The sequence below is a fragment of the Cyprinus carpio genome, chromosome A20, assembly GCF_018340385.1.
Source record: "Cyprinus carpio isolate SPL01 chromosome A20, ASM1834038v1, whole genome shotgun sequence".
Taxonomy (NCBI): Eukaryota; Metazoa; Chordata; class Actinopteri; order Cypriniformes; family Cyprinidae; genus Cyprinus; species Cyprinus carpio.
The window spans coordinates 7170176-7189946 of NC_056591.1; the positions used below are offsets into that span (position 1 = coordinate 7170176).

A 19771-nucleotide genomic window follows, 5' to 3' on the forward strand; every position below is an offset into this window, starting at 1 on the left:
TTAAATTAAATATCTAACCTTAATATCTAAACTTTAACTGAAACTTAATAAAAAAAAAAATATATATATATAAAAAAAAATTCTGCCAAGGCAACATCCTTCATTTTCAGTACAACTTGGTGTACTAGAGTAACTAAAAATTAATAAACTGTATATGGACTAAAATTAAAATGAAAACAAAACAGAAAGATAACAATTAATTCAAAATAATAATAATAAAAAAAACTATAATACCTCAATGACACTTAAATAACACTGTTTAGTACTTATTTGTGATTGATATTTTAATGTTTATACCTTGTTTGAAGATAGTGAGAATTTCCAAAAGGTATATGGTTTAGATTGATTCATATTCATATTTGTACTGGGTAAAATAAGGTAACTGCATGGGTTAAGGTTAGGTTTGGGTGGTTCAAGGTTAGTGCCTAGTTATTACCAAGTTTTTGTAATTAATTTAATAAGTATACGTGAGGAACAGGACTGTAAAATAAAGTGTGACCAAATTTTATTAAGTTGTAAAAGCAACTATAAATAATCTATTGAATTGAATGAGTCTGATAAACTACAGTAACCATGATTCAATTATGTTGAAATATGTCTTTAAATACACGTGCCATGTTCAGTCATTGCAGCATTGTGGTAAATTTGAAATGTATACTGCAAGCAAATCCGTTTCCAAGGCCTTTCAGTGTCACGGATGAGAAGAAAGCCAAACAATTTTAGTTGTAAATGCCACAGAGGAAATATTATTTTACAACTGATGTGTGCAGTAGTTGCATCAGTTTCCTTACTTCACCTCCCAGGTATGGGAAACCCTGTCTGCAGTGTGAGCAAACACAGCCAATGGGGCTAGAAGTCACAGAAAGATATTCTGAATGAGTAAGACATCACCACCCCTGCTTGGTAACAACACTCTGCTCTTGCTCAGTTTCCCAGAAGTGTTGCTTTGCTAAGCAGTTCTTGCTGCTGAAGTACGAGGGGTTTTGGGGTCGAACCGTGGGCCGCAGCAAGAAGCCTGTTACCAAACTGTAGGAAAAATTATGTATTTTTTTGGTGAACGCAGACATCTTTCTGTCTCTCTCTGACTCAGCATCTTTGCACATACTGAACTTTTAAAAGTCTCGTAGTCATTTTAATCAGGCCTGTTGTGGTGCACGCATTATCAAAACTCTTGTCAATATGAAACTTTGTGGTTTCTATAGCAATACTCTCACATAAATGGTTATGTGCACTTTTAAGTTAATCAAAGTACATTTTTCAGCAAACAGAACTCTTGAACTGACTTCATGGTGCATTAATGATTAAAAAACGTTAATTAACAGGTCTTCAGATCAGTGTTTTGTTTTCTGTAATCTTTAAAACACCAGTACATGACTGATTTCGTCAAGCACAAGTTAATAAAATGTGAACAGGATGTTTGTTATGTCACTTAAAATGTGGCATCAACCTGTAAAAAATCCTTTGTGGTTGAAATTGAAACGTTATACATACTGAAGATGTTCTACTCAGATAAACATATATAAGAGTAAACACTTCATATTTTGTTTTTGATAAGTAATCACTAATATCATATTCAGAATTCTACTCTAATCACACCTCAACCAGTTCCATTCTCTACTTAACACATTCATAGCTGGAATAAACTTGGTTAAGACAAATAATATAAAGAACAAACACAGGTGATTTACAGCTTTCAAGGTTCACTTGAAAATGTTTTACTTTCAAGTTTCACTTTCATGCATCAGGTATGATATTTTGAATATCAGGGATAGTTTGCCCAAACATGAAAATTCTGCCAACATTTATTTATAATCTGTATACCATTTACTCACCCTCATGTCGTTCCAAACCCATAAGTTCAGCTTCGAAACACAAACTAAGATATTTGTAATAAAACCTAAGAGGTTTCTGTCTCTCCATTTAAGACCAGGTAACCAAAGCTTTATAAAAATATATATATATATATATATATATATATATATATATATATATATATATATATATATATATATATATATATATATATATATATATATATATATATATATATATATATATTTCTTATTTAGGCTTTTATTTGGATACAAACACATACCTATAGCAAATCCCATATGATAAAAATTTACTTTTGTGGGTCACATGCTAAAACCAACATCACTGGTTCTTGTGTGTGCAAATTAAATCTGTTAATCAATAAAAAGACATGAATAAAGCCGGCTGATTCCGGTTTTAGTTACCAGGACTTTCGAAGAAGGGACAGAAACCTTTCAGATTTCATTAAGCCTCATTAGTGTTTTCAAAGATTATCTACAGTCTTATGGGTTTGGGACAACACAAGGGTGAGTAAATGATGACTATTTAAATTTTTGGATGAACTGTCCCTTTAAATGTGCAGAACCATGTATTTCACTGAAAACATAATAATAATAATAATAAAAAAAAACTATAAGGAATGTTTCATCATCTAATGAGCATAATGATATTTAATAATATCACGAACTGAGCCTAAATGCATTTCACTCAACTATATCTCTTCATCTGAGGATGACGAGTAGCAGCCGAGTCCCAGTAAATGTTCAGTTTTACTCTGTGCTGTTTCAGCACTGGATGGCTGACGTATAGCTTCTTTTGCTGCGGTCTGTGCTAGTGGGAGGCTGTGGAGGTTGGGCAGGCCGGTGAGTAGCACTCGTGTCAGTGTACCTGTGTCCTGCTGCTGCCCGGCGAGAGCCACACGTGAACTGGCCACCGCCACAGCAAGTCGGGACTGATCGAAGCACAACGGGAGGTCCTGGTCTGGGAGCTCGGAGGCTCTGGTGGTAGCAGGAGCTAATGGGGTGGGTAGTTCTTGTATATTACTGTGAGATCTGTGGTTTCCTGCTTCCTCTGGGTTGGTGTCCTCATTTACATCCTCTTCTTCTCTGCTGGGGCCGCTTGGGCTGTGGCGGCACAGTTTCTTAGCTTAAAAAAAAAAGAAATGGAATCATGACTACATTTATATGCACATCATTTTCCTATTTTGTCTATATTAAGGTCTACATTAATTGTGATGTTAACATGGTTTACATGATTCTTCTTGAATATCCCTGCATACATAAACAGCATGTAGGTCAAGATGTTTCTTTTAAAGAATAACCCACCCAAAAATTAAAAAAAATAGCTAATTTACTCACTCTCAGGCCATCCAAGATGAAGAGTTCATCAGAACAGATTTGGAGAAATGTAGCATTGCATCACTTGCTCATCAGTGGATCCTCTCCAGTGAATGGGTGCCGTCAGAATGAGAGCCGATTAAAACATCACAGTAATATACAAGTAATCCATGCAACTCCACTCCATCAATTAACATCTTGTGCCGTGAAAAGGGACACAAGTTTGTAAGAAAAAAATCCATGATTAAGACATTTTTTAATTCAAATGAGTCCTCTATCCATAATATTTATTTCTCTAGTAAAAAAAAAAAAAAAAAAAAAAGTTGTCTTGTCTGAATCAGGAGAGAAATATACAAAGATCAAGCACCGTTTATAAGAGAAAGCAGTCCAAAACAGTTCTGAACAAATATGTTGGTAGATTTTGTTGTGAAAGGACAACAGGGGATGGACTTTTTCACTGGAGGAAGTGTTACTATGGATTATGGACTCAGCAACAGTTTAAAGTTAAAACGCCTTAATGATGGATTTGTTTCTTACAAAAGCTTTTTTACTTCACAAGAGTGGTGTGGATTATACTGATGCTTTTATCAGCCGTTTAGACTCTCATTCTGACGGCACCCATTCACTGCCAAGGATCCATTGGTGAGCAAGTGCTAAATTTCTCCTCTATTGAACAAAGTCATCTACATTTTGGATGGCCTGAGTAAATTTTCGTCAAATCTTCATTTTGGGCCGAACTATTCCTTTAAACAGGAAATGCTGGCATTGTCTAACAAAGACTGATACTATAATAGCATAAACTGACAGGTGTTTTGATTGCTGCATGGATCCTGCCTCCTCTTGGCATATGCTCGAGGTTCCCAAGGCTTGTGTTTGCAGGTAGGGTCCAGGGAGCGTAGTTTCTTCAGGTAACGTTTGTATTCAGTCTCCAGTTTCTCAATATGCTGATGGAACTCATCTATCTTCCTCTCTGGGTAGTGAGATAACTGCGACTGCTGCAAATGAAAGGTGCACAAATGTAACTATTCGCAACTATTTCAGCTATCAACAAATCAACAGATAAAAGTCTTCTCTTAGCCAGATGTGTGAGACTCATGATCAAACAGACCATACATTCCACTTTTTGGTTTTTGCATGACATGCAATGGATGCACAAGATCAGTATCAAAAATTGAGGTTGTTTTGGCCATGTATACTTACAAGTTTCATTTAATATAACTGACATGATACAAACATACAGGTGCTGGTCATATAATTAGAATATCATAAAAAAGTTGATTTATTTCACTAATTCCATTCAAAAAGTGAAACTTGTATACTATATTCATTCATTACCCACAGACTGGTATATTTCAAATGTTTATTTCTTTTAATTTTGATGTTTATAACTGACAACTAAGGAAAATCCCAAATTCAGTATCTCAGAAAATTAGAATATTGTGAAAAGGTTCATTATTGAAGACACCTGGTGCCACACTCTAATCAGCTAATTAACTCAAAACACCTGCAAAGGCCTTTAAATGGTCTCTCAGTCTAGTTCTGTAGGCTACACAATCATGGGGAAGACTGCTGACTTGACAGTTGTCCAAAAGACGACCATTGACACCTTGCACAAGGAGGGCAAGACACAAAAGGTCATTGCAAAAGAGGCTGGCTGTTCACAGCGCTCTGTGTCCAAGCACATTAATAGGGAGGCGAAGGGAAGGAAAAGATGTGATAGAAAAAAGTGTATAAGCAATAGGGATAACCGCACCCTGGAGAGGATTGTGAAACAAAACCCATTCAAAAATGTGGGGGAGATTCACAAAGAGTGGACTGCAGCTGGAGTCAGTGCTTTAAGAACCACTACGCAAAGACGTATGCAAGACATGGGTTTCAGCTGTCGCATTCCTTGTGTCAAGCCACTCTTGAACAACAGACAGCATCAGAAGCGTCTCGCTTCAAAAAGGACTGCACTGCTGCTGAGTGGTCCAAAGATAATAGAAGATCTATGGGGTATTGTGATGAGGAAGATGCGATATGCCAGACCCAAGAATGCAGTAGAGCTGAAGGCCACTATCAGAGCAACCTGGGCTCTCATAACACCTGAGCAGTGCCACAGACTGATCGACTCCATGCCACGCCGCATTGCTGCAGTAATTCAGGCAAAAGGAGCCCCAACTAAGTATTGAGTGCTGTCCATGCTCATACTTTTCATTTTCATACTTTTTAGTTGGCCAAGATACCTAAAAATCCTTTCTTTGTATTGGTCTTAAGTTATATTCTAATTTTCTGAGATACTGAATTTGGGATTTTCCTTAGTTGTCAGTTATAATCATCAAAATTAAAAGAAATAAACATTTGAAATATATCTGTCTGTGGGTAATGAATGAATATAGTATACAAGTTTCACTTTAATAATAGAATTATTGAAATAAATCAACTTTGATGATATTCTAATTATATGACCAGCACCTGTATAGTAGTAAGACATAGTTTGAGTACACTGGCATGACCCAGCTGATTGCATTTAAAATTATCCTGCTGGTTTAACTGTAAGGCTTCAAGCTTATTACCATGTCAGGAGTTAACCTCTTATCTGGTCATCATATCATAAGTCTGAATCTGATGAAAATAAGCACAGTTTTAGCTTTGTCTCTCAGCCTGACCAGTTGAAAAGGGCACAAAACCAGCCAACACACCTACCTGAGCAGGACGGGAGACCAGCAAACCAGCAGTAGTTAGAAACGTAATCCATGAAATTACACATTTCAGGTAATATAATCAGACTACTTTTAGATGACTTTTGACCTATCTTGTTTATCACATTGATTTAAATAAGATAATTGTGTACCATATTGATATAAAAATACAAAGAGTAAGAAAATATATTCAATTTGTTGTAATTAACAGCATAAAGTGCATTAAACATTACAATATGCCAAGGTTTCCCAAACTGGTGTTTGTAAAGGAACTGCAGGGGATTTGTGAGTTTAATGAATTTTTTATCATTAATTAAATCATAAAATTAAAAATGAAAACAAATACCATTTTAAAATAACATTAATCGAAATAAAACAATGAATTATTTTATTTGTTTACCTGCATGTGATGTGACCATTAACCAACGTCAGAGAACTGTGAACATGCAAATGTGATACTTAATTATTAAATATTTACTTTATTAAGGGGTACTTCACATTAGGTGAAAGAGGTTCAAATGCCAAAAAAGTTTGGGAATGCCTGCATTACATGTAAATAAGAAATAATGGGAATTTGTGCATATTAATGTGTTTGAAAGACAAAAGCCTTCCAAAGGTATTGTAATAGAGGGTTAAATAAACTACTGAGCGACAATTCAAATAAACATTTATGTGTTTATCGGTAGTTGATGCGATGTTGAAATGCCTGAAATGATTTTTAGAAATCCAGTGGTCAGATGCGGTGTAGCCACCGGACTAGTGAATGGTCTTTGTGTGAGTGTCCACAAAACTGGAAGACCTTCTGAGTAAGTATATAAGCGGTAGGCTATTTTAAAAAGGAACATTTAAAAGATGAAATAAGAGGAATTAGGGACAATCAATAACAATGTAACAATGTTAAGTAACCAGGGCCCGTATTCACAAAACAATTTATCTTACACTAAGAGCTCTCCTAAATAGCAGTAAAAGTTTTTAGCTAAGAGTTTTCTCTTAAAACCTATTCACAAAGCTGCTGAGACAAACTTGTACGAAGGAATAAACAGAAGTCTTAAGCTTAGAGTAAGGACGGGGTTGACCTCATTGCTATGGATGATGTCAGCATACTTACTATGCACACAGTGATTGGCTGATAGTCTCTGTCAGCGATGTATTCATAGAAATATTGTAGAGCACAATAGTATGTTGCCATATTCAAATAAAGGTTTTAAAATAAAAATGTGACCCTGGACCACAAAACCAGTCTTAAGTGTCAATCATCTGAAAGCTGAATAAATAAGCTTTCCATTGATGTATGGTTTATTAGGATCGGACAATATTTGGCCGAGATACAACTATTTGAAAATCTGGAATCTAAGGGTGTAAAAAAATCTAAATACTCAGAAAATCGCCTTTAAAGTTGTCCAAATGAATTCTTAACAATGCATATTACTAATCAAAAATTACATTTTGATATATTTACTGTAGAAAATGTACAAAATATCTTAATGGAACATAATCTTTACTTAATATCCTAATGATTTTTGATCTATAATTTTGACCCATAGAATGTTTTTTTGGCTATTGCTAAAAATATACCCCAGCGACTTATGACTGGTTTTGTGGTCCAGGGTCACAAATGTTAATTGCCACATTTAAATAAAGATTTCAAAATGAAGGCTTAGTGTCACTAATTAAACAAGTAGGCTATATATTCAGCTAACTGTCAGCCTCTTATATGTATGCTTCTCATAAACAATTAGTCAATATGCATTAGGGCTGCCCTCCACTGAAGATTTTTCTGGTCAACTAGAAGTCGTTCATTTTAAGCATTAGTCGACTATTAGTCACACTTTTATTAATAAAATAATTTTATTATTAATTTATACTATATTACCACATAGACCAGCCTTTGATGATCTGTCCATCACGGACTGCGTTATTTCACCACTTCATGTGGAATTTTTTTTTTAAATAAAATTTTGGTAATATGCATATAAACAGCCTTTTAATTAGCAGAGTAGAATAATCATGGCTGATAGTAAGACATGCAAACATAAAAGAAAACCAAACTGGACGCGAGAACAGCTAAATATTAAGGATATAATCAAAAATTTGGAGTTGGGATAAACTCCAAACCAAAGCGATACCTTTTTAAAAGCTCATTATTGTCATATGTTTCTAAAATGTTTATATTCTGAGGCAGATTGCTGGCAACAGCCATATAGGATAGTTCAGATTTGGTCTTCGTGACTGAGGAGTCCTCTTCACTGCTCCTAACGTTTCACAGATTTAGGAGCTAGTTTTAGCGTTAAACGCTTTGAGAAATACTCTTAGAGCAAAAATTTAGGATTCCTAAATTTAGGACTGACACGCCCATTATTTTTAAGATTTTCTCCTAAATCGACGAGTTATGAGTTACTTTTAGCCTTAGGATGTTTTGTCAACACGGGCCCAGATTTGTATAGAGGAATTGGAACCATCTTTTTTTTTTTCTCATAGATGATTCTCATAGTTATTTTGTATTTAAAAATAGTTATACATTTAATCAGTAAATATGAATGTAAATTCAATTGGAAATTAATTGCTGTTATTATTGAATGTAGATCACATTCTGTACGTTACAATGTCACAGTGATTGAAAGTTGCAATGCTACCTCTGCAAAATAATTATAAATAATTTAGAGGTTTCATGTATGTATGCATTGTAGTATGATCAATTTGTGTGTGTGTGTGTGTGTGTGTGTGTGTGTGTGTGTGTGTTAGCCTTAGGAAGTGTGGTTTCGTCCGATAAAGTGTATTTTCAGACAGATGGCAGCCTACTATTGTCCTGCTTTGTCCGTGTGTGATCTGTACCTGCAGACAGTACTCGATCTCCTTCTTGATGCTCGGCATCCACTTCTTGACTGCTGCCGCTGAGTTTAACGTTGCCTGCGCGTCAAAAGGTCCATTAATAAGACAATGTTGTCATTTATGGCAAGCGGCCTGAAATGATAAGATGCATGGCAACGAAAGAGATGTCTTACAAGCTTTGGCCTTGCCACGTGCACATCTTTAATGCGACCCTCTGGAAACAGAACACAGATGCATTATGACCAAACTGACCCAGTGAAACAGAATGGGAGAACACGCTGGCTTTATGCAGGCGTTTATAACGACTGCATTTACCGTCGTTTCATATTAGGGTCAGTTCACTTGGTGTAAACAAGCCGTAAATGCGTCTCTTACCCTCTCTTTCTTTCTGGAGCCACAGTCTGTTGAGTCTGCCACACTGCTTCTCTTCGTTTCTCGCCATTCCTGAAGCATTTCCGTCAACACGGGGTCACGTGACACGGTACTTCCACCTACGTCAAACACCCCGTACGTGTAAAATATTACGTTTATGTCGATTTTATAATGTTCATTTGTCACAAGAAGCGTCTGAGTAAATATAGTTTTAAAGTTTAAGTCAAACGTCCGATTACGCAAACGTGTGTTTTCTCTAAAAGTTAAGTTTTATGGATTCAACAAAACCATCGTAAAGTAGAAGTTTTGTGAATTCTGTCCCCAAAAACTGACATTTCAGGGCATGAATGGATTAATCTTCCGTAGTTTTCTGTAGGCAAGACTTTAAGTTATCTACAGAAATTGTCTTCTAAAAAGAAATATACCCTGAGAAATATGTTTTAGAGTAAAAAGTGTGACTAGCTAGCACCGTTTTCCCATATTTACATAAGCTTCTACTGTTTTGTGCGTTAATCTAACCTCAGAAATTGCATTTATTTTCCCGTATATTATAGATATTGTTTAGGCTATAGGCGTAGTTCCTAAATGCTGTGTTTGAGTGACACCTATTGACGAAACTATGTATTTCTTTATTTAATAAAAAGTAGACTATACAGTACATTACTACCAGTGTTGGGGAAAGTTACTATTAAAAGTAATGCATTACAATATTGCATTACTCCATAAAAAAGTAACTAATTGCATTACTTGGTTACTTTTTATGGAAAGTAATGCATTACGTTACTTTTTTGTCACCTGTGCTGGGCTCGCTTATTTGTTTTTTAATAAAAAAATAAATAAAAAAGTCACGTTTTTGGCAACTGTAAAGGCCATTTCACACCAAAAGTGAAATGAATGAGCTTCAGACTCAAGGAAGTGCCTCCGTCTCTGCATTTACTCTTGATTTCTCTCACTGTGGAGACAGGAGAGCTGGCAGTCAATACATGGAGAAACAAAGGAACTTGCGTTACTTATTTGAACTCAGATATTTCACTGTATGTTCAATGTTACTTTACTAGTGATCTGATTACGTAACTCGCTTTACTTTCAATGAATTACCCCAACACTGATTACTACCATTAAGTGTTAATTAAGTAATACTAGTGCGTTATACTAATTATGACAGTTTCTGTTGTACTTTCAATGCAATGTTTGTAAAAGTAGTCTAATGATGCAGAAAAGTCAAAGCTGGTAGCTACCTTCTGATAAACATTTTTAAGATGCTACAGTTTTGTATGTTTCGTTTTATTTTACAAGGAACATCTTCTTCTTTAGCAGGGTACATATGTTCTGGTGAGCCTGTGTTTTCTCTGCCTCTGCTACCTGAAGGGCTGTTTTAGTCACATTATTAGTTGCCTGTAGGTTCGCTCGTTCTCCATTTGTCCAGTTTATTAGTGTCTGTACTGTTCCAACATGCCCGTCACGACAAGCGCAGTGCAGCGGTGTGTCTTTATTGTTATCCATTGAGTTGATCTTCGCTCCGTTCTCCAGTAACAGGCCCACCAGCAGCTCATGGCCATGTTCTGCAGCTAAGTGCAGAGGAGTCCTCCTCCACACATTCTTGTCATCCACATTCTTGCTCTTACCAGATGCGAGAAGAACACCAGCTGTGCTTTCCTTCCCATTTCGAGCAGTGTGATGCAGAGGAGAGCAGCCATCCATGTCTTTAGCTCCAATTCTAGCTTTACCGGCCAGCAGCGCTGAAACTGCCTTAGTGTGTCCCTCCATTGCAGCCAGGTGCAGTGGGGTCTTCTTCTCTTTTTCAGTGGCATTGGCGTCACTCCCAGCATCGAGCAGCAACTGAATGATGCCCACTTCACCTTGTGCTGCCGCCCAGTGCAGTGCTGTTCTTCCCTGTTTGTCTTTGACACGGATGTCGGCCTTGCCCTCCAGCAGTTGGGCGACTGCTTCAGTGTGGCCGCTCTGGCTGGCGAGGTGCAGGGGGGTAAACCCATCCTGGGTGACAGAGTTAATCTGAGCCCCCACACGCAACAACAGTGCCATCAACGCTGGCTGGTTATGTAATGCACTTAGATGGAGAGGGGTCTGATCTTTAGGGCCAGTGATGTTGGGGTCTATGCCTTTATCCAACAATATCTGGGGCAGAACAGAAGATTTCAGATTAAAATAAATATCACTCAACATGTAGTCTAGTGTCCAAAAGGGCAATTTATTAGTCTAATTCTCTGTTTCAGAAGTTTTATACCACCAAACAAAATAACATCACATCACATCACACAAAAAAAAAAAATTTATTTTTCCCATATGCATAAGATAAAAATAAAACTTAAATTAAAAAGGTCCCAAAATATAAAGGCAGCTGTATAATTTCATAAAAAAAAAAATACATTAAAATTCTGTGAGGAAAATGTGATATAAACATAACATGTTTATTTTTAAATAACATAACATGTTTTGTTTCTAAATTACAAACACATTATTTGTGTTTGTTTGCCATTATACTAAAGAAAAAATATTAAAATATTATCTGGAAAATGTTTATCTTGTAAGTCGCAGCATATTTCCCCCTACTAAGTAATAATAGATGTACTGTATAAACTTTTAAAATAGTAATTACATACAAATATCAATAAGAAATATAATAAATTATTAATTAACATATTTATTTAATTATTATATATACTTAATGTATATTAAATTATGGTTTACTGACTTTATTAATGATTTTTTAAAATTATTTTTTAATTAAAGACTAGGGCTGTCAATAGAATAGAATTATCATAATTAGTGTCTTGATTTCTGACCAGAAAGCAGAATAAAACAGTAAATATAAAATAACAAACCAGTATCAATATCAAATTCAGTAAACAAAATAAATAAATAAATGAATGCATCAATACATAAATAAATATTGCATTCAATTATTTGATTAATTAAAAGTTAACTCTGGGAGCCCTAAAAATACATCGTATTTGTCTATTTTTCCATCCATGCTGTACTCTAAATCTAATTTAGACTTGATTACTAGTTGTGAACAAACAATAGATGATAAATAATTATTTTAAATATGATTAAGCATTTATTTTTTTAATAACATGAAATTTTTAAAAGGCATTTACCTTTACTATTTGCACACTGCCACTTTGGATAGCCAAGTGAAGACCAGATATCTGGTTTGGTAGTCTCTCATCCAGTCTAGCCTTTTTTGAGACCAGTACTTTGAAGGCCTCAGCATTTCCCAGCTCTGCGGCTAGAAGCATAGGTGTATATCCAAGCTCATTACAACTATTAACATCCGCACCATGATCAAGAAGCGCAGCCACGACCCCGTCCAAGTTCCTCCGTACCGCTTTAAAAAGAGCAGAGGTGATCTCATTCTGAGACATGGACTTCTGGACATACTTCAAAAACAGAGAGAGTAGAGACTTCCTGTTCAGCTCAAAGGCAGCATCCACAATCACAGAGTCCACCTGGGCTCCGGCCTTCAACAGCACAGTGGCGGTTTTCTCATTTCCATGGCGAACGGCGTGATAGAGAGCCGTCTTCCTTCGGCCATCTCTGGTATCTACAATAGCGCCGTTTCGCAGAAGAACCTGTGCCAGTGTTGCGTCATCCTCAGTGGCTGCCATGTGCAGAACGGTTGTCTGGTTCTTGAGGCTTTTCTTCTCTTCATGCACAAGAGCTTTGACCGTACTCTCGTGTCCATTTTGAGCAGCCAGATGCAAAGGAGTTTTTGACGTGTGGTCAGTAGCATGGATGTCTGCACCAGCCTTCGCAAGCGCCAGAGCAACAGCAGTATGGCCTCGTTCTGAAGCTCTGTGCAGGGCTGTACGACCCTCCCTGTCCTTCAGGTTTAGTTTCGCCCCTTCTCTGAGCAGAAAGTACACAATTGCCTCCTTACCATGTTCAGCAGCGAGGTGCAGCAGAGTATCAGTGGATGAGAGAGCAGTATTGACATCCAAACCTTCGAGCAGCTCCTGGAGGAGATATAGATCACCTGAGGATATGGCTTTGAGGATGGCATCATGCTCACTTTCAGATTTGGGGATTTGATTAATTTCTTCTGTTGAAGATATAGCCTTATTCGTTACTGAATTCGGTTGGATTCTTTCAGGAGTGAGTTCCTTGTTGGGTTTTGAGTTTTTGACAAGACCTTGTTTGTCCTTCTCCAGCAGATATCCTATCAGCTGCCTCCGTGCATCTCTAATGCCCTCATTAACCCCACCTACATAAGTTCTCATATGCTGGTAAAGGTCAGGTTCCACTCGTTTCAGACAAGGGTAGAAGAAGATACGGCAGGCGCGCTCTCCTCTCGAGATCAAGGTGTTTAACATCCTGGAGTTCTTTTCCTCTCGCGCAGAGATGCTGGACATCAGTGCTCGGCTGTCAGGTTGAAGAACGCCATATGAAATGAGGACATCCAGCAAATCCTCTGTATTCAAAATGCCACTGACCAACTCGTTTTCCTTCATCCGAATTACTTCGATCGCATAGGGGTTGGTAAAGCTGGTTGAACCCATGTCAGCCTCTAAAGGAAAGCAGTGAGCTTCTGAAAACTGAATGCGTGGTCATGACAAAGCAGAGCTGCTCCTGAAAGAACTTCGTTCTCTAAATCCTCGTCACTAAGAACAAACTGTCTCTTAGCAACACGATATAAAGTAAACAAAAGTAAAAATCAGCATTACAATTTGAAACTTCCTGATATAAATTATTAATATTTAAAACCAAGAAGCAATAAAAAGCACATTGGTGATCTATTTTGGTAATTATATTTTAACAGTTTTGATAAAATTCACCTGCTGCAGATGAATAGTCAATTTCTCTGTTTAGATTTCCTGCCTTATCTAATATTACAAGAAACCTACAACATGGATACTGTAACCATGACATGAATTGTCTTTTGTATTTGAGTTTATCATGTTGGAACAACAGTGCCCTTGCAGTTTTTTTTTCAGATATTACCACCCTTGTGAAAAAGAAGTGAGCTTAACTGTATTTAATATGCACTTGTAATATGCTTCAAATTAATGAAATAAAAGGCCACCTAAGTGTACTTGAAGTACACTTTTAAATTATTATTTTTTTCATAATCTTTTGTGACTTTAAAGAAATGCACTTATTTTGATGTGTTGTCTAAGATACAAAAGCACTTAAAATATTAATAAAATACTTGATTTTAATTTTAATAGTGTGTGCTATCCGATCCTACATTTAAAGTTAATATATTTTAAATGTACTAAACTGCAACTTCATCATTATAAATGTGTAACCACAAATATATTTACTTAGTCCTATTTAAGTAGGTCAAAAAAACACTAAAGTTCAGTTAATTATATTTAATAGAAATTACTATAATTCATTTTCATTTACTGCAATTATATATAATATATAAATTAGATATATATATATATCTATATATATATATATATATATATATATATATATATATATTATATATATATATATATATATATATATATTAAAATAATGATATATTGCCTTATAATAATAGAATATAGGTATATTCTTGTATTTTATTTCTGTAAAAAGATGTTTTTAAAAGTATGCTAAAGTTTCAAATATTGTACAAGGACAAAAAAGTACCCTTTTCATCGTATTGTCAAATTAAAACAAATTCATTATGATTTTGTCATCTTAAAAAAACAACATTTACAACGCATGACTACATGACTGTGTAATATTTGTTCTGTAAATAGTATAAAGCAGGTTGCTTTTCAGTGAAATATTTTCTTGTCAATAGAAGATGTAGTGTATTCTAGTAAAGTCCTTGCTACACTTTGCGTTATTGTCTTTTGATAATGCGCTGGATTACTGATCAACCCCCTCATTCCCAAACTAAAAGTGCACTAGAGGTCTGTGTGTCAGTCTTATGGAGATTAGCCTGAGCCGAGGAGGAGTTCCTCTTCCAGTAATGCACGCCCACTCCGATGACGTGGGTCTTCCGACCGCGCGCTTGCCTAATATGGAGAGGTAGGTGCCGATTTTCCGGTATGATGTCATCGTTTGCCAAGCTTGGGCCGTGAAATAAGAGGATCTGAATGATGCTAAATATTAATCAGTGTTGGTGACCTGAATATGAAAATAGAGTTTTACTCGCCTCTTTTGTGTGTGGGGACACACGCAAAAAAAGAAAGAAAAAGAAAATGCAGGCTTGCAATCATAAGTAATGTGTAATGTGTTCTGTTCTGAACTTTCTGTTGAAGGAAGACTGGTTTCTTTGGGCGTTTAGTCAAGCAGAAGTTAACAGTCTCTGAAAATCCCTGTAACTGCTCTGAAGTGGCTGCTTCAGATTAACCGAATGCAAGCCGACGGCGCCCTCTTCTGGTGCAAAGAGGACTGCTGCTGAAAATTGCGTTTACTGAGCACCTTTGTCGGCATACATGCACGAACCACAGACAACTTTATTTTTTTGAGTTGACACAATAATGAACCCATGATAAAAGCAATGCAATTTGTTTTAACAGTTTACTACTACACTGAATGATTGTTTGTTTATTGCGGTGTAATTGCATTTGAAAGTTAATCATTTCCCTGTTTTAATATATTTTATATAATTTGGATTTGACATTTCACCCCGTTCAGAATCAGAATACGTATTGCCATATTTATCAGGCTACAACTGAATAACTATTATGGGTTTCTGACTATTATTGTCATTGCCAAACAAGCGGTCTCTCCCAAAACATGTTACTACAAGTCTGTTTTAGTGAACACACATACACGTTTACTTCGCATCTAAATGGGGACATTACTTCTAATGTTTTTATATAAAGATAGTTATACACTTTTTTTTGACCTAAACCCACCCCTACACCTCACAGAAAACGTTCTGCATTTTTACAATTAAAAAACAATTTTACAATTTTATATCAGTTTTAGGACTGAGGACGCCCCCAAATGGAGGTTTTTGGCGATTTTGACAGGTTTTGCTCACTTTTGGGTACAAATTTGTCCCCAAAATATGGTTAAGTAGGCACACACACACACACACACACACACACACACACACACACACACACGACCTCCATTAAGACAACAGAGACAGTTTTTCGTTTGACATACTTTATTACAGTTCATAAATATTGATTAGTTTCTGAGGTACTCAGAAAACAAACATAAAAAATTATATTGTACTTTACTTACAAATGGTAAACTTAAGTACTCCTGGTTGATCTTATTTACAAATAACAATGAGTGAAACCTCATTAATGAACTTTTTCAGAAAAAAAAGAAACTGCTGATGTTGGACTAACTCAAAGAAAAAGTCAATTCCATTCAGTTTAAGAACAAAGAGGACAACAGGTCATTCAGAAGTCAGACAGCTTTTCTCAAAACTTTAGCGGACACAACTTCCTGCTTGAGCCAGACCTTTTATCCGGCACGGCTGTCACATCCTCTGTTTTACTCCCATAATACTGAGGGCTCCTTAGAAGCGTATAGTTCCATGCACAACCTGGTCGAAGTGAACAAGGACAAGTCTCTTTTCTCGTCAGAAAGTATAATGTGTAACAGAGTTAGTCTCATGCTCTCTGTCGCTGTCTCTGTCGGACCGAGTTCGTGAAGTTTTGCACTCCCCAAAAGTCCAGCCAGAACATCCTTTTACGGCACGCGGCCGGTCCCAGAGGGCTAATGCCAGCAGTCGCGCGGGCTCGCAGACATTTAGCCCTTGAAGTTTGTCCCTTGCGTCTATTAAAGTGAACTCAAATGTCCTTCGGTTCTTTTCAGAACGTCTGCAGCTGTTGCGTCAACATAAGCTGGCAGCCACTGTTGACGTGGTTCATGACTTTCTGCTTGAGTTGGGCCACTTGCTCGCGCAGCATGTTGGCGGTGGACGCCAGCTCGGAGTTCTGGGACTTCAGGGTCTTGACTTTATCCTCCAGCCGGGAGATCCTCTCAAGTTTCCTCTTTCGGCATTTGGATGCGGCGATTCGGTTCCTCATGCGCTTCCTCTCGGCTTTAATCCGCTCCTGGCTCTCCATGTCGATGGGGGAGAGAGGTGGCGTCTCGCCGGGCATCTCGGGCACCGTTTGGGGCTCCTCCTTCAGCGCCTGAAGCCGCGGGTGCTGGACGGGCAGCTGCGTGTTCACGGTGTGCTGCGGCGGGGCGCTTGTGTAGTTCATCGCGGGGTTGGCGGTGCTGATGGCGGGGTTGAAAGTGTTCAGGTCCGCGTACACGGGCGGGTCGGAGCGCAGGGATGAACTGTACACCGCGCCGCCTGCCAGGGAAGAAACGGGTGTCATGCTGTTGCTGATGGTTGTTTGGGGAGCCGAGGTGACGTTGGGCATGTGCTGGTGATGCAGCTCGGCCAGTGCCCTCACGAAGCCCTCCGCGAAGCCCTCTTGCTCGTCCGTCACGTTCTTGGGACACAGAAACTGGGTCGGAGTCGGCGTTGTAGTGACCAGGCCGTTGCTGGACTGGATGATGAGCCGCTCCAGCTCCGGCGACGCCAGTTTGAGCAGTCCCACGTCGGGGGAGGTGAGGATCTCGTTGGCTTTGGCCCTCAGGTGGGGCTTCAGGTTGCCAGCTGGGTCGGTCAGATTCAGCGTCATGTTGTGTTTCAGAGCCTTGGGGTTGTATCCAAAGGTAGCGCTGTCATGCTGAGAGAAAGCGCTGTTTAGAGAGTCATCGTAGAAAGTAGTTTCCATCTTGGTAGACATAGAAGAGAAAACGAAACGTTTTAGTTCAAAAGTAGTCTTTCACAAACTCAAGCACTAAAGCAACTGTCCGCTTTCAGAAACGAGCGTTGCGTGCGCTCTCAGAGACAAAAGCGAGAAGAAGCGCAAAGTTCGTAAACTCCCCGTCCCGCGAGAAACTTACTGCGTAAAAGTTACCGTCCAGCGTCCCGAGTTCTTCTTCTTCTCGCGGACAGAACGCTCTTCCAGCGTTCAGCTCAAAGATGCCAGAGGACAAAAACAGCGCTGAGCCGAAACGTTTTCTTGTTTATTTTAGTTTGAGTTGTGTTGCCTAGATGTTTCACTGTGGCGAGATCTGTATACTCTGAGCTCCTCCAGCGTGAAAGGCAAACCTTATCTGCTACCGCTGCCCCACTAAAAATAGCAATGATGTCATGCGCGCCGTCTCTTATTGGCTGGAGGCGATTCACTGGGCGTTCCACAATTTCAGATAAGGCGCGTTGCCTAGACGACCACCCAGAAGTTTCTACTTCCTCGCGGTGGCTGATGGGATGAGGTAATGCTGTAAGTCGGTGCATTGTGGGATTACGTATTGTTTTTGAATATCTGGTTACCCGCTTAGCTGTTTAGGACCGTGGCGGGATACAAAGACGCCGAGTTCTGTACAACGTGCTACTTTTATAACTCAAACTTTCACTTTAACAGACGTCGCGCGCGAGGTTTAGTTTGAGAAGAAGAGGTGGCAAGGGTATGAAGAACTGGGCAGTTTTACTTGTGAGTTTCACAAGACTCCTGATAACATGTAAACTGTCAAGATTCGCGGATGAGTTTTGATATAAAAGAGAGGTGTTTAAATAGGTTACAATACATTTTGTGGCGCCAAGGAACAGGGCAATAGTTTGGTGTTTTATGGCAAAGTGCATTTGCCCCGTCAGCGTCAGCCAATGGTTTTGAAAAGGGGCGTGTCCTATTGTGGAGTGACAGCGTGCCACAAGGTTCATCGGCCGTCTCCGTGACAGTCTCTAGAGATCCTCTCAAAATGACATACGCCCGTGTTAAACGTCACTGTTTAGACTACAACCGCAAACTGATCGAATTCAACGTGACATTCACTAAGTGACATTTTATAATGATGAACTTTACTTTGGGATATTTTCTCTTGGTTCCTATGAGATTTAAACCTATGCAAATATGTAATTATACGTTTATTCGCATTTGATGTTGCAATGGATATGTGTGGGTACGTTTGTATCTATATTTGTTGCCGTAAACTAACCTACATTTAAGTATCTCTGATTCTACAATTTTATGTAGGAAAACCATGAATAAATAAATAATCTGAGCGATAGTACATCTGTGAAACAGGGATAAGATCGTTTTTATTGACAACCAGGACTTGTCGATGGTCTCTGGCACGCTTCGCTTTGTTGCGACAGATCAAGTGCTCGAGCACGTAAACATGACATTAAGCGTCACTCAATACAAATTATGGACATTAATACAGTTTATAATTCTGTTAAGGTTTACACTATATTTATTTTGTCCAAATATATGATGTTCAGTGTTGCAACAGTGTTAATTACATCTCAATGTTAATTTGCGTTGCTATTATTTCTTTGCGAATTAAAAAATATGTATTATATATTAAACGTCAAAAAATACAAGTTAAGAACTAGTAAGTTAGTTAAAATAACCCTTTAGTTTAGTGAACATATCCTATCCAATGTGCATTTAAAACAAATCGATGACGATAATGATTACTACTACTGGGCTACTACAATCGATAAATACAAGAATTATGAAGTATTTGAACTACCATAGGAATAACATTTTCAAAGTGAAGAAAGAACCAATTTATACGTTCGAATTTTCATTTTTAAACTGAATTCATTTTTTTATTTGTGCTTCAGTTTTCATGAGTTCTTTTTAAAGTAACCAAAAGAATTATACACAATAAAGTACAATGACATTATAATTACCTTACATATGGATTACGCAATAATTACTCAACATACTAAGTCACACTCAAAATTCTATTATATTAAAAAAAAAAAAATTTTATCATTCATAGTTCAAGTGCACAAAG

At 37.6% G+C, this 19771-nt stretch overlaps 3 protein-coding genes across 4 annotated transcripts; all 3 read right to left on the reverse strand.

Annotated features, from left to right (window-relative positions):
• Positions 1-2043: 2043 nt before the first annotated feature.
• Positions 2044-9181, reverse strand: LOC109113361. 2 transcript variants are annotated; one of them, XM_019126151.2, is made up of 5 exons: positions 9035-9181; positions 8833-8873; positions 8663-8737; positions 3955-4144; positions 2045-2958 (listed from the first exon to the last, which is right to left on the reverse strand). In XM_019126151.2, exons 1-5 carry the CDS (start codon positions 9099-9101, stop codon positions 2525-2527), a joined length of 807 nt encoding a protein of 268 aa, XP_018981696.1. In that variant the 5' UTR covers positions 9102-9181; the 3' UTR covers positions 2045-2524. The 2 variants fall into 2 exon arrangements, with proteins under 2 accessions (XP_018981697.1, XP_018981696.1); XM_019126152.2 differs by lacking the exon at positions 8833-8873 and having other exon boundaries at positions 2044-2958; positions 8663-8791; positions 9035-9156.
• Positions 9182-10252: 1071 nt separating this feature from the next.
• LOC109113843 (CARD- and ANK-domain containing inflammasome adapter protein-like) lies at positions 10253-13634 on the reverse strand. Its single transcript, XM_042777514.1, has 2 exons — positions 12151-13634; positions 10253-11167 (listed from the first exon to the last, which is right to left on the reverse strand). The coding sequence occupies exons 1-2, from the start codon at positions 13549-13551 to the stop codon at positions 10316-10318; spliced, it is 2253 nt and encodes a 750-aa protein (XP_042633448.1). The 5' UTR covers positions 13552-13634; the 3' UTR covers positions 10253-10315.
• Positions 13635-16097: 2463 nt separating this feature from the next.
• On the reverse strand, positions 16098-18106 carry LOC109113363 (transcription factor AP-1-like). The gene is made up of 2 exons (XM_019126153.2): positions 17870-18106; positions 16098-17697 (listed from the first exon to the last, which is right to left on the reverse strand). The coding sequence occupies exon 2, from the start codon at positions 17695-17697 to the stop codon at positions 16774-16776; it is 924 nt and encodes a 307-aa protein (XP_018981698.2). The 5' UTR covers positions 17870-18106; the 3' UTR covers positions 16098-16773.
• Positions 18107-19771: the final 1665 nt, after the last annotated feature.